We start from the raw sequence: 22,205 nt of genomic DNA on the forward strand, positions 1-22,205 counted from the left end.
GCTGTGCTTTTCCAGCTCCACGTTTATTGACCCAAAATTCAATGAGAGCATTGTTATGGCCGAAGCCCATATGCCCAACTTTGGCCCACATCTCTTAATCCCTCACAATCAACCTATTGTTTGGCTTTGTTTTCATTTCCATTTACTTATTGAATTGAACAGAGCGGAGAGAGTGCCTCTCTCATATCTACTAATAAAAGAGAGATGACTTGCCATCTTTAAAATTCACACTGTTTGAAAGAAGATATCCATTTAATTTGTATTGAAACCGGGTCTAAGTGTTGGGGTGACGGTAGACCTTAAAACTTTAATTGGCAGCGCCCATGTGTGACTGCTGATATTTCTGCTCCTCTATCACTATTCACTTCAATCACAAACAAACATGTGAAACGCTGTACTCATGCCAACAGGACAGTATGAATATACATGAGCTCTGTGGCTGGGATTGTTGATCCTTCAGGCATAGAAATTGTCAACATAATACATGGGAAGGCTCCAAACTTCCCGGGCTTCACCAGGTCTTTCCCCTGAATAAGGAGTTCCTAGTGAATGGGGCTTCTTTGTTTCATGAGGCCACTGCATAAAGAAATGTTACCTCAAACTTCCTGCCCGTTATCCAAAGAGAGCTCCCATGTACCCGCCCACACGGGTCAGGGATAATACCTATCCTGCTTGGCATAAAGGATTTCATTTTCTGTCCGGCAGTTACCTTCTGCTGCCAACTCTCCGTCCTGCTGTGAAATACCAGCATGTCATCTTCTTTTAGAACGCCCTGCCCTGCCTTTGGGAGGTGTGGCAAAACTATGGAGTAAACCTGTTCAGAGTCATACAGCACAGAAACAGACCCTTCGGCCCAACCAGTCCATGCTGACCATTATTCCAAACTAACGAATCCCACATGCCTGTGTTTGGTCCATATCCCTCCAAGTATTTCCTTATTATGTACTTAGCCAAATGTATTTTAAATGTTGTAACTATGCCTGCATCTACCACTTCCTCTGGAAGTTCATTCCACACACGAATCACTCTCTGTGTAAAAAAATTGTCCCTCATGTCTTTCTTAAATCTTTCTCCTCTGCCCTTAAAAATATGCCCCCTAGTCCTGAAATCCCCCACCCTTGGGAAAACACCACTGCCACTCACCTTATCTGTGCCCCTCACAGAGTCACAGTCATTGAACTGTGCAGTATCGAAACAAAGCCTTTGGTCCAACTTGTCCATGCTGACCAGATACCCAGAATTAATCTAGTCGCATTTGCCAGCATTTGGCCCATTTCCCTCCAAACATGATTTTATAAACTTCTATTAGGTCCTGCTATGCTATAGTGAAACAAGTCCCAACCTATCCAGCTTCTCCTTATAACTCAAATCCTCCATTTCTGGCAACATCTTGGCAAATCTCATCTGAACCCTCACGCTTACCACATTGATAATATCCTTCCTATAACGATTTGCCAGGTTAGGTGAAGCTGAGCAGGCAGAACCTGCACATTTAGATCCTGCCATCTCCCTGGAGCTGCTGAGACTGGTTCATAATACTAAAGGAAAGCACCCTCCCTTTTCCCTACCACGCATCTCACTGATTTCGGTGCAGTGTGTATTGGTGGTATTAAGGTTAGGATGTTTCCTGATTTTGCTCTACAGCCTGAGGTGCAGGGGCTCCCTGGTGCTCATTGGATTGCATTCATTGGAGAGCCCTAAGGCAGAGCATCAGGGGTAGGGTTTTAAAAAAATCATTTGGTATTGATTCTCTATCCCTAGTTGCCCTTGAGAAGGTGCTTGAACCACTGCAGACCACCTGCTGTGTGTTGGCCCACAATGACATTAGTGAAGGAACTCCAGGATTTTGACCCAGTGACAGTGAAGGAACAGTGATCAAACTCCAAGTCAGGATTGTAAGTGGCCTGAAGGGGAACCTGCTGGTGGTGGTGTTCCCATTTGACTGCTGCCGTTGTCCTTCGAAATGGAAGCTGTCATAGGTCTGGAAGGTGCTGTCTGAGGATTTTTTGTGAATTTCTGAAGTGCATCTTGTAGGTAACACACACTGCTGCTACTGAGCATCGGTGGTGGAGCAAATGGATGCTTGCGGATGCAGTGCCAATCAAGCGTGCTGCTTTGTCCTGGACAGTGACAAGCTTCTTGAGTGTTGTTGGGACTGCACCCATCCAGGCAAGTGGGGAGTATTCCATCACACCCCTGACTTACGCCTTGTCAATGATGGACAGACCCTGGGGATTCAGGAGGTAAATTACTTGCTGCAGTATTCCTATCCTTGGACCTACTCCTATGGCCATTGTGTTTATGTGGTGAAGCCAGTTGAGTTTCTGGTCAATGGTACCCCCCAGGATGTTGATAGTGGGTGATTCAGTGATGGTAATGCCATTGAATGTCAAGGAACAGTGGTTAGATTGTCTCTTATTCGTGATGGTCATTGCCTGGCATTTGTGTGGCATGAATGCAACTTGCCATATGTCAGCCCAAGCCTGGGTATTGTGTCCTGATCTTGATGTATTTGAACATGGACTGCGTCAGTATCTGAAGAGCCGCGGATGTTGACGGCGTTGTGCAATCATTGGTGAATATCCCCACTTCTGACCGTTATGATGGAGCGAATGACATTGATAAGGCAGCTGAAGATGGTTGGGCTGAGGACACTACCCTGAGGATGTCCTGCAGATATGTCCTGGGGCTGACATGACTGACCTCCAACAATCAAGACTATCTTCTTATGTGTCAAGTATGACTCCAACCACCAGAGTGTTTGTCCCCGATCCCTATTGATTCTAGTTTTGCTCGGGCCCCTTGATGTCATACTCGGTCAGATTCAGCTTTGATGTCAAGGGCTGTCACTCTCACCTCACCTCTGGAATTCAACTCTTTTGCCCCATGTTTGAGAGTGGCTCTGGCAGAACCCAAACTGGGCATCACTGAGCAGGTTAATACTCTGCAGATGCTGCTAGACAACACTGTTGATGATGATTGATGGGGCAGTAACTGGGTGGGTTGGAATTGTCCTGCTTTTCATGTATAGGACATACCTGGTCAATTTCCCACATTGTCAGGTCAATGCCAGTGTTGTAGCTGTATTAGATGTGGTCGGCTAGGGGAGCAGCAAGTTCTGGAGCATAGGCTTTTCATACAATTATCAGAATGCTGTCAGGACCATAGCTTTTGCATTATCCAATGTCTCCAACCATTTCTTGATATCACGTGGAGTGAATCAATTTGGCTGAAGGCTGGTATCTGTAAGGCCGGGGGCCACTGGAGGAAGCTAAGATGAATCCTCCACTCGGCACTTCTTGCGGAAGATTGATGCTAATATTTCAGCCTTATCTTTTGCACTGATATATTTGGCTCTTTCATCATTGAGGATGGGGATATTTGCGGACCATCCTCCTCCAGTGAGTTGTTTAGTTGTCCACCACCATTTACAACTGGATGTAGCAGGATTGCAGATCTTAAATCTGATCTGTTGGTTGTGGGATCGCTTAGCTCTGTCTGTTACTTGCTGCTTATGCTGTTTAGTGTGCAAATAATCCTGTTTGGTGACTTCACCAGTTGACACCTCATTTTCAGGTACTTCTGGTGTTGCTCCTGGCATACCCTCCTGCACTCTCCTTTGAACCAAGCCGTCCCTTGGCTTGATGGTAACGGTTGAGTGAAGAATATGCTGGGCCATGAGGCTGCAGATTGTGCTGGAGTACAGTTCTGCTAATGTTGGCTCACAAAGCGTCATGGATGCCCAGTCCTGAGTTGCTATCTGGTGGTCATTCTTACTGATACTATCATGGGCTCCCTCACCGCCTGCCACAGACCCAGTCTAGCAGCTATTCCCTTTAGGACCTGACCAACTCGATCAGTAGTACTGCTGCTGAGCTATTCTTGGCGGTGAACATTGAAATTCCCCCACCCAGAGTGCAATTTGTGCCCTTGCCATTCTCAGTGCTTCCTCTAAGTGTTGTTTACCATGGAGAATCACTGTTCCATCAGCTGAGGGAGGATAGTACGTGGTAATCAGCAGGAAGTTTCCTTGCCCAGGTTTAACCTGAAGTCATGAGACTTCATGGGGTCCGGTATCAATGTCGAGGACTCCTAGACCAACTCCTTCCTCACTGTATACCACTGTCCCACCACCTCTGTTGGGTCTGCCCTGCCGGTGGGACAGTACATATCCAGGGATGGTGATGGTGGTGTCTGGGACACTGTCTGGAAGGTATGATTCCGTGAGTATGACTATATCAGGCTGTTGCTTGCCTAATCTATGAGACAGCTCTCCCACTGTTGGCACTAATTCCCAGATGTTAGTGAGGAGGACCCTGCAGCGTTGACAGGGCTGTTTCTGCCATTATCTTTTCTGGTGCCTAGGCCGATGCCAGGTGATCCACCTGGTTTCATCCCTTTGAGGCATTGTTGCACTTGATAAAACTGAGTGGCTTGCTAGGCCATTTCAGAAGGTAATCGAGAATCATATTGCCGTGGGTCTGGAGTCACATGTAGGCCAGACCAGGTGAAGATGGTAAATTTCAGCACGGTGGCTCAGTGGTTAGCATCGCTGTCTCACAGCACCAGGGACCCAGGTTCAATTTCACCCTTGGCCGACTGACTGTGTGGAGTTTGCACATTCTCCCCGTGTCTGTGTGGGTTTTCTCCAGGTTCTCCAGTTTCTTCCTACAGTCCAAAGATGTGCAGGTTAGGTGGATTGGCCATGCTAAATTCCCCATTGTTTTCAGGGATGTGTAGACTACGGGGGTTATAGGGGGGATGGGTCTGAGTGGGATGCTCTGAGGGTCACTGTAGGGATTCTGTGATTTCCTTCTCTGAAGAACAATCATGAACTAGATGGGTTTTTCCGATGATCGGCTGTGGTTTCAGCAGCCTCCTAATTCCAGACGTTTTAAAAATTGAGTTCAAATTCTGCTGTGGCGGGTTTCAAACTCGAGTCTCCAGAACATTAGTTGAATTTCTGGGTTAATAGTCTAGCGATAATACTACGATGCCATCACCTACCTCTGTGGTAAAGAAAGTCAGGTTCACTGGCACAGGGTGTTGTGCCCATGTGGTGGGTAGATCAGTCACTAGTCGGATGACTGGGAGGAGGATTGCACCATTGTGGAGGGCACTGGGCACTCTTAAATTCCACTGCCAGTAAGGTGGTACACCCTGCACTGAGCGGTCTCTCATTTCCTGGTGAGAAGTCTGGATCTCACTATAAAGTCCAGCTGTCAGAGTTGCTGCTGTACATCATATCTGCCCACACATCAGCCAAGACCCTGACCATGGAGCAGGGTATGAGGCAGCTGAGCTGGGGATAGCATGAAGGGAATTGTCTCTTTATGTACAAATATCGAGTATGTGTGAAATAAAGCGGTCATAGTGACATCAAGTCACATGGAATTGGAGATTGGATCTGTCAGAACAAGCAAGAAGACCCCTTTTACCATCCCGTGTATGTAGTTACATTCAATAAAGCCTGCATCTGTTCACTCATATGAGAATAGATCTTACATAACCGAGAATCATAGAACCCCTACAGTGTGGGATCAGGACGTTTGATCCATCAAATCCACACTGGCTCTAGGAAAAGCATCCCACCCAGACACACCCCCTACCACTATCCCTGTAATCCTGCATTCCCCATGGCCAATCCACCTAACCTACACATATTTGGACTGTGGGAGGAAACCCACCCAGCCGGTGTGCAAATTCCACACAGAGAGTCACCTGAGGGCAGAATTGCACCCAGGTCGCTGGTGCTGTGAGGCAGTAGTGCGAACCACTGAGCCACTATGCTACTGTTTTGTGATGACAATAGTGACTGGCCATCACCACAAGATCAGAGACAAATGATAAGATGCTGAAGTGAAGCTCAGTGATGGTAAATGTCAAGGCCAGGTGAGCAGCCCAAACCCAGAGGTGGGAGTATTCCCCGGGTGAAGAAGCTCAGCAATGATAGATATTGGTTATTGACTGACTTTGAGAGGTCAGAAAAGACGACGGGTCTAGGCCCGAAACGTCAGCTTTTGTGCTCCTAAGATGCTGCTTGGCCTGCTGTGTTCATCCAGCTCCACACTTTGTTATCTCGTTAATTGGTGGCATTAACAGGATTGCAACTACAACTAGCGGAGGGCCACAAGGATCATTTCTGCAGCCACAGTTATTTACAATATATATTAAAGACCTAGATGTGAAAAAGGCATAAATAATAACCAAGTTTATAGATGACACAAACAAAGGTGGGAAGGCACGTGGTGAGGATGATTCAGAGTCTGAAAGGGGATAAAGATAGGTTAAATGAATGGGCAAAAACTTAGTGGATGGAACATAACATGAGAAAATATGAGGCGAGGCACTTTGGCAGAAGAATAGTGAAACTGAATATTACTCAAGTGGAGAAAGATTGCAGAGAGCTTTGGATTTGGGATTGTTTGTGCATTATCACAAAAAGCCAGCAGCCAAGTTCAGCAGATAATAGGGAAGGCAAAAGGAATGTGGCCTTTAGCTCAAAGGGAATGGAGTATAAAAATGGGGAGATCTCGCAAAATGACACAAGGCTCATTTGGACCACAACTGGAAATCTGTGAACAGTTTTATGGGCCCTTTACCTGAGAAAAGGGAGATTGGCATCGGAGGCAGTCCAGAGAAGATTCACTAGGCTGATCTCAAGCATAGATGGACTGTCTAATGGGGAGAGTGTGTGTGTATGAGAGTAACTTTATTAAAACAGGCAAGTTTCTGAGATACATGAAAGGGTAGATGCTGAAACATTGTTTCCCCTTTTGGGAGATCTAGGACCAGAGGGCATAATCTCAGTATAAAAGGTTGCCAATTTAAACAGAAATGAGGAGGCACTTCTTCTCTCAGAGGTAGTGGATCTATAGAAATTATATTGCAGAGGACCGTGGAGGCTGGGTCATTAAATATATTCAAGGATGAGATGAACAAATTTTTAACCAGTAAGGGAATCAAAGGTTCTGGGGAAAAAGTTGGAAAGTAGAGTTGAGGATTGTCAGGTCATCCATGATTTCATTGAATGACAAAGCAGATTCAATAGGCTGAATGGCCTTCCCCTCCTTCAGTGTCTTTTGATCTTACAGCATATTTGAATGAATAGATCCATCAATTCCAATGGCTGTGACCGGCACACATTTATTCAGAGCAATGAATTAGAAAATGGACTCCCACCTGTACTTGATCTTACAGCACTTTGTGCGATCTTCCTGGTTGTGTTTAGATTAGCTTTATGTATTGTTTCTGTGTAATCTCTTGCCACCAATTGTAATCCATATTTTCACACCTGTTTAACCAGTTCTGTAAATATTTGGCCGTGAAGCATAGTGACATTCTTCATTTGAAATGTTTGAACTCAATAACCTTTGCGTTCACAGTAGGGATTGTGCAATTGACCCCTCTACGGTACTTTTGTATTTATCAGAAACTATTGATGTACAGGAACATTTCAGCCTTCCTATTACAATGAGACACTCTATATGTACCTTCAGCTTTGTTTCATGCTATGCACTCTACTCTTTGCTATTCACTTTATATTTTAGCTTTTGCACTCCTTGGATGCATTCGGTACTGTCTTTAGGAACATTGTATTTAGTGTTCATTTTATATTGTTGGTTTAAATTTTGTTTCAGGGCTTAAATAGCACAGTTTTCAAATAAAATAAAAGCAAAATACCTTGAATGTTGGAAATCTGAAACAGGCAGCAAAATGCTGGTGAAACTCTACAGGTCTAGCTACATCTTTGGAGGCAGAAACAGAGTTTACATTTCAAGCCCAATGTGACTCTGAAGCGTTTCTGAAGAAGTCATATCAGACTTAAAATAGCTCAGCTGGAACTTGCGAGTGGTGCTGTTCCCATGCATCTGCTGCTTTGGTCTACCTCTGCGGTAGAGGTTGTGGGTTTGGAAGGTGCTGTCTAAAGATCCTTGCAGTGCATCTTGTAATGATATATTCGGATGCCACAGCACATCAGTGGTGAAGGGAGTAAATGTTGAAGGTTCTGAATGTGGTGCCAATGAAAAAGGCACCTTCTTTTTCTGAATAGTGTCAAGCTGCTTAAGCATTATTGGAGCTGCACTCATCCAGGCATGTGGGGAGTGTTCCATCACTCTCTTAACTTGTGGACGGTGTCAGGTTTGGAGGAGTCAGGAGGTGAGTTACATTCTATAGAATTCCCAGCATGCTGTAGTGGTATTTATATGAGCAGTTTCTGGCCGATGGTAACCTTCGTCCAGGATGTTGACAGTGATGGGTTCAGTGACAGTGAGGTCATTGAATGTCAAAGACTGATGGTTCGGTTGTGCAATTTATTTTTCTAATATTTAAGCCTTTAAAACTCAAGGTTGCTGATCATACATACAAATATGTGTCGAAAGTCTACCTCTGTTCACAAAGCTAATAACTAACATTACTACCTGAACCTGATGAAAAGATACAGCTGCCTATAGAGTGGATATGATACAAGCTCAGCACAGGCTAATCATTCCTAGTTCCTATGACAAGCAATGATCATTATTTTGCGCCACTATTTTATCTGAAGAAAAACAATACCATGCGTTCATATAGCACCATTAATGTAGGAAAACATTGTGGGGCAGCTCATAGAAGGATTAGAAAACAGACATTGACGCTGAGTAGAGGATGGATGTGTCAGGACAGTAGTCAAATTTTCAGGAAAAGATACAGGTTTCAGACAGGAAACTTGAATTGTTACGACACTAATGTATTGCCTGTAGATCAGTAGCTTTCACTCTTGCAATTATTTGACACCTCTGATAACCTTCCTATCCTGGCTTCTCAATAAAAACCTGAGAATATTTTCTGTGGTGCAACTACTATAGAGCAAGAGAAACTTGTGTAAAAGTACAGAATTGTTGAGACATTGCTTGCATTGTTACTTGTAATCCCAGGAAAATAAAATTTATGTTGATAGTCTCAGGTCCTTTACGGTTTATGAATCCCAAACTGAAATATATGTTGCAGATCATAGCCTTTAGCATAAATTCATGACTCATTGCTAAAGTCGTTCAGAACTGAGCGGCTAATCAGAGGTTTTGTGTTCCTACTCTGTATTTTGTTTCTAAGATTCAGCAGTTTGCTGTAGTAAACATGTTATTTATAGAAATTTCTTTTCAACTTGCTGTAACAGCGCAGTCAGTGAAGGGTATAACACGCCTGTGCTGAGGCACAGTGTTTTGCCAACTCAAAGTCCACTGAAGTGATAATGGAGTAATTCTGGGTGGTTATTTTGTGACAAATGTTAACAATCCAGTCTGACTGGATTGCTTATGGGTTTTACTTATGGGTTCACCTCTATAGGTTAAGTCCCAGAACAGTGACAGTGGGCTTAATGGATAAGACACAAACAGAAAACATTGGAAACACACAACAGATTGCCCAGTGGGATAATGGACAAGTTTACATCTCGGGTGCTGATTCTCCATCAGAAATGTTCGAAATTACAGTTAAAAGTGAACAGAGGCTATGGACACAAGAGCTTGACCTGGTAGTTTCTCTCCACTGATGCTGGTAGGACTGCTGAGTGTTTCTAGCATTTTCTTTCAAATTTTGAACATTTACAGTACTGGGTTTTTAACTGCACACATGACATCAGTAAGGTGGATGGGGCACTGTCATTTTCACTTTTAGTAGTGACGGAAAATCGACAATAGAAATTGATGGCCTGATCAACATGTCTTGTATTCAACTGAAAAGAAAATCAGGTGGCCCACAATGACTGGCTGATCCAGCACCATCACGCATGAGACTGAACATCTGCCAAACTGCCTAAGTTCAAAATGTTAACTTACCAATTGTGCGTTCATTGATGTACCAGCAGTATTTCTGATACATTACAGATTTAAGACCATTTTTCTTTCGTGCTGCCCAAGCCTCTAGTTTCTGCTCAAATGTTATCTTGCTACCCTGGAAAGGCAAAGCATTTCAATAACTTGATCAATTAGTTGGGCAAACCATTTGATACTGTTACTATTTACTGGCTACGTGAGTGATCTTTCCTGCCGAACGGGTCTTGCCCTCAGACCAAAGTTGAGCAACATCATGTATGATTTTCAGGGTCAGTGTTTTTGTTCAGTAGCAGGGAAGTTTGGTCGATTTTGAGTGCTCCAAAAGACATGCAAGAGATGATGAAGAATAGTGTCAATCTGATGACATGATCTGGAATTATAATTTGAAGATTAAAAAGAGATCTTGATCAATTGGGTCAATTGGCTGAGGAGTGGCAAATGGAGTTTAATTTTGATAAATGCAAGGATTTGCATTTTGGTAAAACAGACAAGGGCAGGGCTTATACAGTTAATAGTAGGGCCCTGGGTAGCTCTGTAGAACAGAGAGACCTAGGGGTTCAGGTATATAATTCTTTGAAACTTGCATCACACTTAGACAAGGTGGTTAAGATGACATTAAACACACCTGCATTTGTTGCTCAGACCTTTTGAGTGTAGGAGTTGGGAAGTCATGTTGAGGTGGTGCAGGACACTGGTGAGGGCTCTTCTGGAGTACTGTGTCCAGTTCTGGTTGCTCTGCTGTAGAAAGGATATTATTAAATTGGAGAGGATTCAGAAAAGATTTACCAGGTTCTTGCCAGGATTGGAGGATCTGAGTTATAAAGATAGGCTGGAAAGACTGGAACATTTTTCACTGGAGCGTAAGAAGTTGAGGGATGACATTATAAAATCATGAGGCGCATAGATAAGGTGAATCCCTAGGGTGGGGGATTTGAAAACTTTTGGGGCATATTTTTAAGGTGAGAGTGGCAAGTTTTGAAAAGGATATGAACGGCAATGTTTTTACACAGACAGTGGCTCGTGCATGGAGCTAACTGCCAGAGGAAATGGTGGATGCAGATACAGTTACAACATTTAAATGGTATTTGGATAAGTACATGAATAGGAAAAGTTTGGAGAGATATGGCTGAAACGTGGACAAGTGGGATTAATTTGATTTGGGAATCTTGTTCAGTGTGGACTAGTTGGTCTGAAGGGTCTGTTTCCATGCTGCATGACTCTATGACCACCATTGGCTAATCTGGCCTAGCTTGGTTGCAATTGATTTTCTGATGGTTACAGTATGGGGCCCAGTGTCAGGTAGTTGCAATTGTTCATAAAGTGTGTTGTTACTTCATTTCAGGGCCTGAACTGAAATCCAGGGAATTTTGTTAGAACAAATGTTCTTTCTTTGCCAACTCCTCATTTCTTTAATGCATTTACTCAAATCAACTTGGGTTCTTTACCAGTTGCTACCGAGCACAAATCACTGTGCAATGCTGTTTTTAATTAATGGTCATATCTAAAAACTCCAAGAAGCTGCGTGGGGAACAGAGAGAAGTCACATTACAACAATTCCTTAAAATCTCGAAATGGCACCCCATCATTTCGCTCTGAAGACAGCAGCAAATGGGAGTGCTGACTGGATCAATACATACAACTGGTCTACTTCAAGTGTGGTATGCAATTTATTACATTTGCACAGATTGATGTTACACTATTGACATTATCATGTGAGAACGAACCACTTCTGCAAAACTGTTACAGCATTACAGCACCATTTCAATGAAAAGCTGATTAATATATGGTTCTGCAGATTGCATATACAGAAGGATAAAACATTGATGTTACCTTAAAGGCTCCTACTACATTTATAGGAGGTTGGTGAGGCATTAATGTTGAATGTTGTAAACTGATAGGCGTTTGTACTGCATTATAGTCCAACACAGTACTCACTTATAGTTTGGATGCTGAAGAGGACTGAAATGGCATGGTGATATAGGGGTTCTGAATAATACAAAGCGTTAGTAGATTTATCTTTTATTTAAAGGCCTTTAGTTGTCATGAAAGACTTAGAGGTGCTAGAAAAGTATAAACTTCAGGAAGATTAACTGAACTATTTAAAATGTCAAAAAGCCTAGACCATGGGCAGTATTGAATCCAGATGACTGAGGTCACACTCGCAGTCAGACAGCTGGCAATAGTTCTACATTGCCTCCTTTACAGAAGGCCTGCTAGAATCAAGTAGAAAGACACCATGGCGGAAATCCTGCCTTCCGAGAACCTCTTGCTTTTCTCACACAGTGAATGCCAGGTGCTGGTTGAATATCAGCAATGGAAGATGAGATCTCTTATGTGGCCATTAGTTGAAAAGGAAGTAAAACTTAGGAACGAATGTACTGGTCCAAACTAGATTTGAATTTTCAGGTATAAAAGTTCATACCAGATCATGTTCATTTCCAAGTTTTATTGGGTTTTCTCTTGTAAGGGCCTCAACAAGCAGCATTGTAGGAAGGCTGTCCAAGCTTTCCCACTTCAGACTTCGTGGAGGATAGCAGGGCATCCTTCTGCCCAATTTATTACCTGCCACCTCTGGTCCTATTGAATTCCCCCCCTATGTTTCTGAGGAGTGGCAACGAGAAGCCAGTAAGTTAGGGAAAAGGAGGTATCACCTGTTTTAGTGAAGAGCTTACCCGTTCAGGAAATCATTCTGTGCAGCACAAGGTCGGTGCTAGCGATTGAGTACATTCCCAGACGACAGCAATAACTGGCATACTCCAGGATTAGAAGTCCTAAGAGGCACTTTTGAGAAGGTAAGTGTGTGAAGTAAATGGATGACTGGATAGTCTCACAGGTTATGGATGAAAGTGGGGTAGGTCAGGTCTCTGCTGGGGGAAGGGTGTAGTATACCTGGCCCAGAATTAGAGCACGTTTTGATTTTGCTAACGTTTCTTGGCCAACTATTAAGCTAAATTGGAATTCTCTGAAGTTTCTGACACCAGCTCATGTTGTAGACCCTGGGTAACTAACCATCAGAACTTTCAACTTTCCAGGAAATTACTGCATTGTTAGTGTGTCAGGACCTTTGACAAAATCCATCTGTCAGACTAAGTCTTGTCTCTGACCATCTGGAGACCAAAACATCTGCAGCTCAGTGTTTCATTGTTTGTCTATTTTCTTGTTTTACAGGGTGGAGAATTGTTTTAATGTGGTTTTAAAAAACAGTTGCTCCACTTTTAATCAAAGTTTGGTTAATTTGAGTTGAAATTCCTAACACTTGAAGGACAATTTCTATAGAAGTATGATTTAAACTTCTGAAAAGCCAACATATTTCACCAAAAAAAATTCAAATATATATCTTCAGCTCCTTACAGTATTCTTTCTTTCTCCACTTGCGATCAATACCCAATTTGATATTAAAAAAGGTGCCTTCAATAGAAATTTCAAAATCACAATCATTTGTGATAATCTTTTTAAAAACAATTTTTAGAAAATGCAAGTTGAATTTTTGATCGTACCATCAAGTAGAACGTGGCTTGTTGGAGATAATTTTATATTATTATAGTAGATCTATATAAATTTGAAATTCAACACATTGAAATATTACTTTCTTCGTTAAAACTGCATCTTCAACTGTTTTGCCTCATGCCACGTGGCTGCATACCATGGATCCTCAAGGAACATGCTTTTAATTTAAATTCATATTCTCACTGGTTTCACAATCCGGGGTCTGGTATTTAAAAAAAATGTTTACAGGATGTTGACACCACTAGCATGGACAATATTTATTGTCCATCCACAATTACCCTTGAGCAGGTGGTGGTGAGTTACCAAGTTGAACCTGCTGCAGGGCTGGCTGTAAGAAAGGGAGGTCCAGCATTTTGCCCAATTAAGGGGCAGCAACACATTTCCAAGTCTGGGTAGTGCGTGGCTTCGAGAGGAATTGGCAGCTCATAGTGCTCCCATTTATCTGTAGCCCTTGTCCATCTAGAGGGCAGCAGGATGGGCTTGGAAGGTGCTATCGAAGGAAGCTCGGTGAATTGTTGCAGTTTATCTTATAGATGGTGCATACTGTTGCCATTGTGCATCAGTAGTGAAGAGAGAGAGTCTTGGAGTTGATGGACAGAATGGTAATCCAGTGGGTTGCTTTGTCTTGGATGGTGCCAAGCTTTTTTCAATGTTATTGAACCTGCACTCATCCAGACGAAGGGGGCAGTATTACATCACACTCAAAGTATGCTAGACAAAATAGATCCTTACAAAAAATAACTTTTGAGATAAACTGGAATCTTCTCAAATTCAAAACTATGGGATTTTCCTAGGTGTTTTGGAAGAAGAAGGAGACAGATGGGGCTGCAATTCACTCCTCATTGTCTATTAATCTCAGTGGAAATCTAGGTCACCCCACCTGGCTGGTTTTGGATTGGGAAAACCTGAAAGGAAATTCCAGCAGTAGTTAATTGTCAGTGCTCAAGTCTATTAAAATAAAAACAAAAACTTTGTTAAAAGGCTGGTGAGGGTGAATTTAGATGGCGCATGTGACAAAGTATGACAGACCCTTTCATATGCAACCAGAACGTGGCAGCATGCAAAGAGGACACAACATGCAGTTCATGTCCTAAACCTTTTGCATGATACAGCACCAGTTTCACTTTGATAGGAACCTTGCTGTTCTCCACAAGCAATTTTGTTGCAGTGGCTACTTTTACCATCTGGTGACTCTTCACTCTGTAAAGCTTCAGGATGGCAGGGTTTACTTATGCTGCTGTCATTCAACTCAGAAACGCTGGCATGGGGAGTCTGTTTTAAAACACAGTGAGAAAAATCAATGAATGACATTTTCCGTTGACATCTTACACATGGCAGAAAACCTAGTGACATGAGAGATCTGTGCTGGGACCACTGTTGTTTGTGATATACATAATTGATCTGGAGGAAGGTATAGATGGTCTGATTAGCAAGTTTGCAGATGACACTAAGATTGGTGGAGTAGCAGATAGTGAAGGGGACTGTCAGAGAATGCAGCAGAATATCGATAGATTGGAGAGTTGGGCGGAGAAATGGCAGATGGAGTTCAATCCAGGCAAATGCGAGGTGATGCATTTTGGAAGATCTAATTCAAGGGCGAACAAACAGTAAATGGAAAAGTCCTGGGGAAAACTGATGTACAGAGAGATCTGGGTGTTCAGGTCATTGTTCCCTGAAGGTGGCAACGCAGTTCAATAGGGTGGTCAAGAAGGCATATGGCATGCTTTCCTTCATTGGGCGGGGTATTGAGTACAAGAGTTGGCAGGTCATGTTGCAGTTGTATAGGACGTTGGTTCGGCCACATTTAGAGTACTGTGTACAGTTCTGGTCGCCACATTACCAAAAGGATGTGGATGCTTTGGAGAAGGTGCAGAGGAGGTTCACCAGGATGTTGCCTGGTATGGAGGGTGCTAGCTATGCAGAGAGGTTGAGTAGATTAGGATTATTTACATTAGAAAGACAGAGATTGAGGGGGGACCTGATTGAGGTCTACAAAATCATGAGGGGTATAGACAGGGTGGATAGCAAAAAGCTTTTTCCCAGAGTGGGGTCTCAATTACTAGGGGTCATGAGTTCAAAGTGAGAGGAGGAAAGTTTAAGGGAGATATGCGTGGAAAGTTCTTTACGCAGAGGGTGGTGGGTGCCTGGAACGTGTTGCCAGCGGAGGTGGTAGATGCAGACACGATAGTGTCTTTTAAGATACATGGATGGGCGGGGAGCAAAGGGATACAGACCCTTAAAAAATAGATGAAAGGCTTAGACAGAGGATCTCGATCGGTGCAGGCTTGGAGGGCCGAAGGGCCTGTTCCTGTGCTGTAATTTTCTTTGTTCTTTGAGGGGAGTAAAACAGACCACATCTTCAAAGTTTCTCCCTGATTTTGAATTTCAAGTATCTCTTGATCGAAAAGGCCACAGGAGACCACTGGTGTCTGAGTGGGATGTACTGGCAACTCACCAAGCAGCCTGGATAATAATCTAGAACTGACAGTCATAGCCGAGCCTTACCCAGTGAGACATCGTGGAGGCTTTGAACTGATGCTGGACAGTCAGTGTTTTATTCTCACCTAACCACTGTCCACCAATACACAGAGATAATGGGAACTGCAGACGATGGAGAATCCAAGATAACAAAGTGTGGAGCTGGATGAACACAGCAGGCCAAGCAGCATCTTAGGAGCACAAAAGCTGACGATTCAGGCCTAGACTCTTCATCAGAAAAGGGGGAAGGGGAGAGGGTTCTGAAATAAATAGGGAGAGAGGGGAAGGCGGATTGAAGATGGACAGAGGAGAAGATAGGTGGAGAGGAGTCAGGCAAGTTAAAGAGGTGGGGAAACTTGTCTATCTCCTCTCCACCTATCTTCTCCTCTATCCATCTTCGGTCCGTCTCCCCCTCTCTCCCTATTTATTTCAGAACCCTCTCCCCCTCCCCCTTTTCTGACAAAGGGTCTAGGCCCGAATCGTCAGCTATTGTGTTCCTAAGATGCTACTTGGCCTGCTGTGTTCATCCAGCTACCCACTTTGTTATTCACCAATACACAACCTTGTTGCAGTGGGTGATGTATGGGGGCATATTGCTGGTCGCTGATGTTGCTCAAGTTCAAGAGATTGCAGCTGACCTCACCCTTTTCAGGATCAGAGGCCCAGAAGCCAATTTTACTCCCTTCACTTACACCCTGACTGATGTCGATTCCCAGAGAAGTGTCTGACCTTGGAAAGCTTCTCGAGTTTTAATGCGTCAGGACCAGACCACATGATGTAGTTACATACACTAGTATTTATGTTTCCACTATTTTTAGCGCAACGCACACATTCATGCTGAATTCATACCGTATTAGGACATTAAACCCCCATAATTGGGATAATCCAGGAAAAGATGCAATCCATATGCAGAATATATGGGATCTCTGCTCATCTAGGGATTGCATTTTTTTTGGAAGCAGGATTGAAGGTGATTAACCGGGACTCAGTTCTGTTCTAATGCTATCCATGTCTTTAAATTCGCATTGAACTTGAAAACCCAAGGAAAGTTTCTTAATGAAAAGAACTCTCATGCCTTTCTCTTGGTGCCACCAAGGGTCAATGGAATGCCATTTTCCACTGGCTTCAGCTGCTCATTTGGAACTGCCACCCTGGCTCCTTTCTCAAGATCTACAAATGTAAACAAATAAAAATGACAAGAGATTGTCAATTTACAAATGTACCAAAGGGACAGGGAAATAAATCATGCTATTAAGGCCGATCTATACTAAATGTGATGCATTCCACTCACTTCCTGGCAGAGGCAACACAGAGAAAATAGTGAAACAGGTTGGTTTAAGAAAGCACACCCTGAATGAGTGGCAGCCTGTTAAAGTGTCAATAAACTCACACTTTCCCTGCACCCCCACATCCCTAGTGCCAGAGCGTGTCACAGTCTACCCAAGGCTTTAAAGTATTATGATATACTGTATATAGTTTCTGCTTACATATTAAAGAGCAATTATTTATTCCAGGATTGCATCTGTTACAGTTTAAACATTTCTATCACACTGCAACTTTGAACGTTGCCTTTTACTAATTTTATCTTTTATGCATGGAACTCAATGAATCATTGATCCTTGCTATGAAGGGTGACAGGATAAATCTAGGAGACTACTTTGAGATTATACTCATAAAAATACATATTTATATAGTTGGTTTGCTTTTGTATTTTTGTACACGAAAATAGTGGAAAGATGGAAAGTAACAATACTGGAAAATGGAACAATTTCCCTCTTTGGGCATTTCATGCCAACACTATGTGTTCCTGGGTCAAGTACAGAGAAAGTTAAATGAATACATCCCCTCTATTTTGAAAATTACTTTTAAAATGCAATGTCACAGCATCATTTCAATGTGGCGTTACCATTCCCACAGTAGCCACGAGGCATTCTGTGCAAAGTTTTCGTGGGCTCAAATCCAACAGGGTTTGAATTGAGACAACTGAATGCACTTTACATGATCGGCACTTTCATTCCTGAAATGTGAGATTTGCATCTCAGCATTTGCACCAGATTTGAATCCACATGTCAGATTGTAACAGAGCAGCATTTTAATCCCACTGCATTCCCCATTTTTGTTTGACAGCTTTCAAATGCAGATGTGTTTACGACAAAGGGTCTGCTTCTCAGGATTGGAATGGGTTCACCTGTTTTAATATGGAGAAGGATGGAGATTGCATCAAGCTAGAGGAGGCCAACAAAACTGAGCAATGAGCTATCACCATTAATAAGCCATAATGTGGAAGTGACGGTATTGGGCTGGGGTGGACAAGGTCAGAAATCACACAACACTAGGTTATAGTCCAACAGGTTGCTTTGAAAAAAACAAGCTTTTGGAATCTAACTCCATCTTCAGGAAGAAGTAAGAATCCGAAAGCTTGTGTTTTCAAATAAACCTGTTGACTATAAACTGATATTGTGTGATTTCTGACCATTAATAAGGAGAGGACAGAATTGACAAGTCTGAGAACAAAAGGAAGCAAAGCAAACACAAGGCAGAGCAAAAAGGACAAGCCAGAATGAGTACCACGCTTTGTGAGACAGACATTAAGCATGGTAGGCTGGGTGCTAATACAGATTTATGTTCCTCATTTTTGTAGTTCATTCTGCAATGAAGGCATAAAAATGGAATGAAAACCAGTTGGAGCATTTTTCAAAATGTTGTCTTTGTATTTCCACGAACAGGATTCCTCTGCTTCCTGGATGCACGGTGAGTGGGAGTTATTAGTATTTTGTCTGCCCCTAAACCATGTATTTGTTAACTACATTGACATTTCTTTTTCTTTATAGTATGGCATACCTGAGAGAATTTTGTCTATATTCTCTACCAGAAACTTGGCATTCTCCATAGTGAAACACATCGGTGGTTTAAATTTCAGAACATTTCGATGTGGCCCATCAGTACTCAACAATATCTTTTCTTCCTTGAGTCTATGGGAATGAAAAACAGAGGTTTACTGCATTGAACAGAGTCAAGTTTTCTTCTGGTAGCCTTGACTTCTGCTGTAAAAGCCTTGTCCCTTGCAAAACCTTCAATCTTGGCTTAACCATTCTCCCTTGTATGTCCAGTTTTATTCCCTCCAAGCCAAGAGGTGTAGACAACAATGTATCTGGTGCACAGTGGGCTGTGACACAACCAGAGAGTCCCAACAGGGCATGCCTTTGGCATATGAAGTTTACTGGTGCCACTGAAACAGGACAGCTGGTTTGGGACTCGCCCCAAAGAAAGTGAATGCATGAAGGGGCTGCTCTACACATTTTGCCCCACTATGGCAGACAATTGTTTCCAGACCCCAGTCTTCATGACATCCACTGACTGTTTCAAAATATGGGTTCATTCCACTGGTGAGCAACAGTCTGGATGGATAGCCAAAATATTAAATGAAACTGTTGCTGAGAGCTGCTGACACATGAAACAAGAATTTAACTTTCAAGTTTCCAATGACCTTCTGTACCTTTTGTGCATTTGCTGTTTTTTTTTCCCGTTTCCAGTCCTTGTGACTTCTTTACCAGCTCTGGTTTTTAATTAACAGTAACAAAAACAAACAGCCTCAGAGGCTTGCACACACTTTACCTGTATATTACATATTGTGCTTCAGCCTTGGCTGGTATTCTCTTCTTTCGATCTTTAACCAGGTCAATGCCAATAAACAACCCTACACCTCTGCAGCGAGAGAAAGATTAAGTTTAGTGAAGAAATGGCATGTTTAACTTGACACTCAAGACTAGATCGTTTGCATTCTATGGGAATTGCGCAGTACATCCATGCTTGGGGCAAGGAAGGAAAATTTGTATGAAGCCAGTAAAAAGGTGGTGATCAGAGGGAATGATGCATTACCATCCTCGGGCATCGCTGTAGAACTTCCTCAGGGCACTCCGCTTCCAGTAATTTTAACTGCTCCCCTGACCTTCCCTCATATCGGAAGCTGGGGCCGGGCATTATTAACTTCCCCTGTTCAGATCTATTCATAACTCCTCTGATAATGAAATAGCCCATGTTTACCCATAACAGGGTAACATCCAGATGTCATTTCATAAGTGCCAAACACCAGATATGCCACTAAAGACCATTTCATACCAAACCAGCCACTTCTTACTTGCCTCCAGTAATTAGAGACCCATTATGATCTCTACATTAACAATGTGGGCCTCCCAACTGTCGGGAAGTCTAATTGAATGTTGTAAAATATTGTAAAAGCTAAATACTTTGTAATGCGCGATTTCCTGACTCCTCAAAGGCTTGGATCTATCACCAGGATCTAGTCCAATGTTTTGATGGATTACTTGGCTGGTCTGGATAATTTTAATTCCAATTGAGTGGTTTGATGGAACATAAAACAGACTTCACTTCATTGACATCCCTCCTCCTGGACTCAATACCCATTTATCTAAAATAACAAGGTGTAGAGCTGGATGAACACAGCAGGCCAAGCAGCATCAGAGGAGTAGGAAAGCTGACATTTCGGGTCTAGACCCTGAAATGTCAGCTTTCATGCTCCTTTGATGCTGCTTGGCCTGCTGTGTTCATCCACCTCTATACCTTGCTATCTCAGATTCTGCAGAATCTCCAGTTTCTATCTCTGAACCCATTTATCTAACACAGCATTCAATTTATAAAAAACAGGCTGCACTTAAGCAACTCAGCATGCCGAATTCAGCAACATTTCCCACCACTGAGACTTCTTCCAGTAGGAAAGACAAGAAATATAAGATCATAAGAATTCCATGATCAGTCAGTTTGGCTCAGTCATGGAACCAATGAGAGTGCTCTGTTTCCAGGAACTGAAACTCTTCCAGTCTGCAACAGATAACCATGCGACAGGAAGGGTGACCATCCCAGGATAACCAGTGGAAAGTTCATCAGTACCTTGCGCTGTGGTGCTGTGTGCCTGTGGTGCATTGAACTCCTGCAACATTCCATTGCACACCTAGGGTCCCTGAAGCTAAGTTGTACAAGCACTTTGGCTTAGCCAAGTGAGGTTTGTTCCAAAAGGAGAGCACATCAACTCAATATCAGCCAAAGAGAAATGTCCCATCTGAAATTCTCAGCAGCTCAGCAATGTGATTTTAGTTACATATCAATAGGAATAGTACAGTAATGAGCATCAATGGCTCCATGTTTATGGGTGTGTGCAGCTAGATTGATCGACTGGCTGAGGGGAGGATAGGCGTTAGGAGCCAGGCTGCAGATACGAAAGATGGAGATATTGGAAAGACTGAGGTGGGAGATTATAGTGGGGTGATGACTGGGGACAGGTGAAGCTCAAGAGTAGCTTGGACAAAGGCCAACAGTACAAGGGTGGGGGAGGGAAAACTGACTGGTTAGCCGAAAGTTTAAAACGGAGGCAAAATCTGAAGCATTTGGTCTCATTGAAATATTTAAAATGATCCACAATCCACATGGCAGAGTTAGTTGCCTTTGTCTGCTCTGCCTTGCTCAGACAAGGAGAGCTGGGGCTGAGGCAGCCTAGAAAGGGGTTAGGGATTTTTAACATCTTAGTGTCATACTTAACGTAAGCTCAAATATTCCTGGGGGCTTAAAATCACCCAAATGTTCCTCGAAGTATAAGAACTCTTCCACCAGTCACTAGCTGGATGGCATTATGAATACACTACTGCAATGATCCATCTGTCACATTTCCTGTCTACTGGAGTTTAGATTCATTCACATACCGCTAACAATCTGTATTGGCCAAATATTACCTGACATCCCCAATTAGCTGGTGTTTGGCTTGCTGTTCTTTCAGTAAGTTCATCAGATAATTTCCTACGCTGGTTGCATTCCCACGGAGATCCTCCTTCTCGATGATGTTCAGGACTGCCAGACCAATAGCGCACGATACTGGGTTACCTCCAAACTGAGATATGTAGAGGTAGGTTAGGATCAAGAACTCTGCTCACCTCCTCATTCCAACACTCAAATGAAACTTCAAATGTACAAAAGTGTTTTTAAAAAAGTTGAAGTTAACAAAAGCAATTGATACCTGCTCACAAATCTACAATCCTCCCATAACAGAGATATTTCACTTCCAAGAATACCTGTCATAACAATAGCAAAAAAAAGTGCCCAACTGCCTGATTATCATGTGAAGCTACTCAAAGACAGGGGTATTGGTGACACCATTGGAACATTACCGGACCAGCGAACCACAGCACCAGCCTCAGCGGGCGTGGATTAAAAGCAACTTGTTTGAATTTATATTCAACGAATAAATACAACTAAGAAATGAAAATTTAGTCACTGTAATGGTGACTGTGAGTATGATCATCTACTGTTGTAAAAACCCATCCAGTTCACTAATGTCCTTGAGGAGAGGAAATCTGCTGTTGTCTGGCCTACATGTAACTCCAAACCCAGAGAAAT

At 42.9% G+C, this 22,205-nt stretch overlaps 1 protein-coding gene across 5 annotated transcripts in view; it reads right to left on the reverse strand.

Moving 5' to 3' along the window:
* The window catches only part of LOC125450778 (ethanolamine-phosphate phospho-lyase), a 91,774-nt gene that overhangs the window by 41,569 nt on the left and 28,000 nt on the right, over positions 1-22,205 (reverse strand). For 2 of the 5 annotated variants that reach the window (XM_059646607.1, XM_059646604.1), the window contains exons 9-13: positions 21,545-21,699; positions 19,416-19,505; positions 18,642-18,772; positions 10,441-10,553; positions 9,819-9,933 (exon numbers count right to left, since the gene is read on the reverse strand). In XM_059646607.1, coding sequence (XP_059502590.1) covers positions 9,819-9,933; positions 10,441-10,553; positions 18,642-18,772; positions 19,416-19,505; positions 21,545-21,699 — 604 coding nt within the window. Of the gene's footprint in view, positions 1-9,818; positions 9,934-10,440; positions 10,554-11,479; positions 14,595-16,875; positions 16,971-18,641; positions 18,773-19,415; positions 19,506-21,544; positions 21,700-22,205 lie in introns of those variants that run through there. The other 3 variants (XM_059646608.1, XM_048526941.2, XM_048526951.2) reach the window with 3 other exon arrangements.

The sequence above is a fragment of the Stegostoma tigrinum genome, chromosome 1, assembly GCF_030684315.1.
Source record: "Stegostoma tigrinum isolate sSteTig4 chromosome 1, sSteTig4.hap1, whole genome shotgun sequence".
In the NCBI taxonomy this organism is placed as follows: Eukaryota; Metazoa; Chordata; class Chondrichthyes; order Orectolobiformes; family Stegostomatidae; genus Stegostoma; species Stegostoma tigrinum.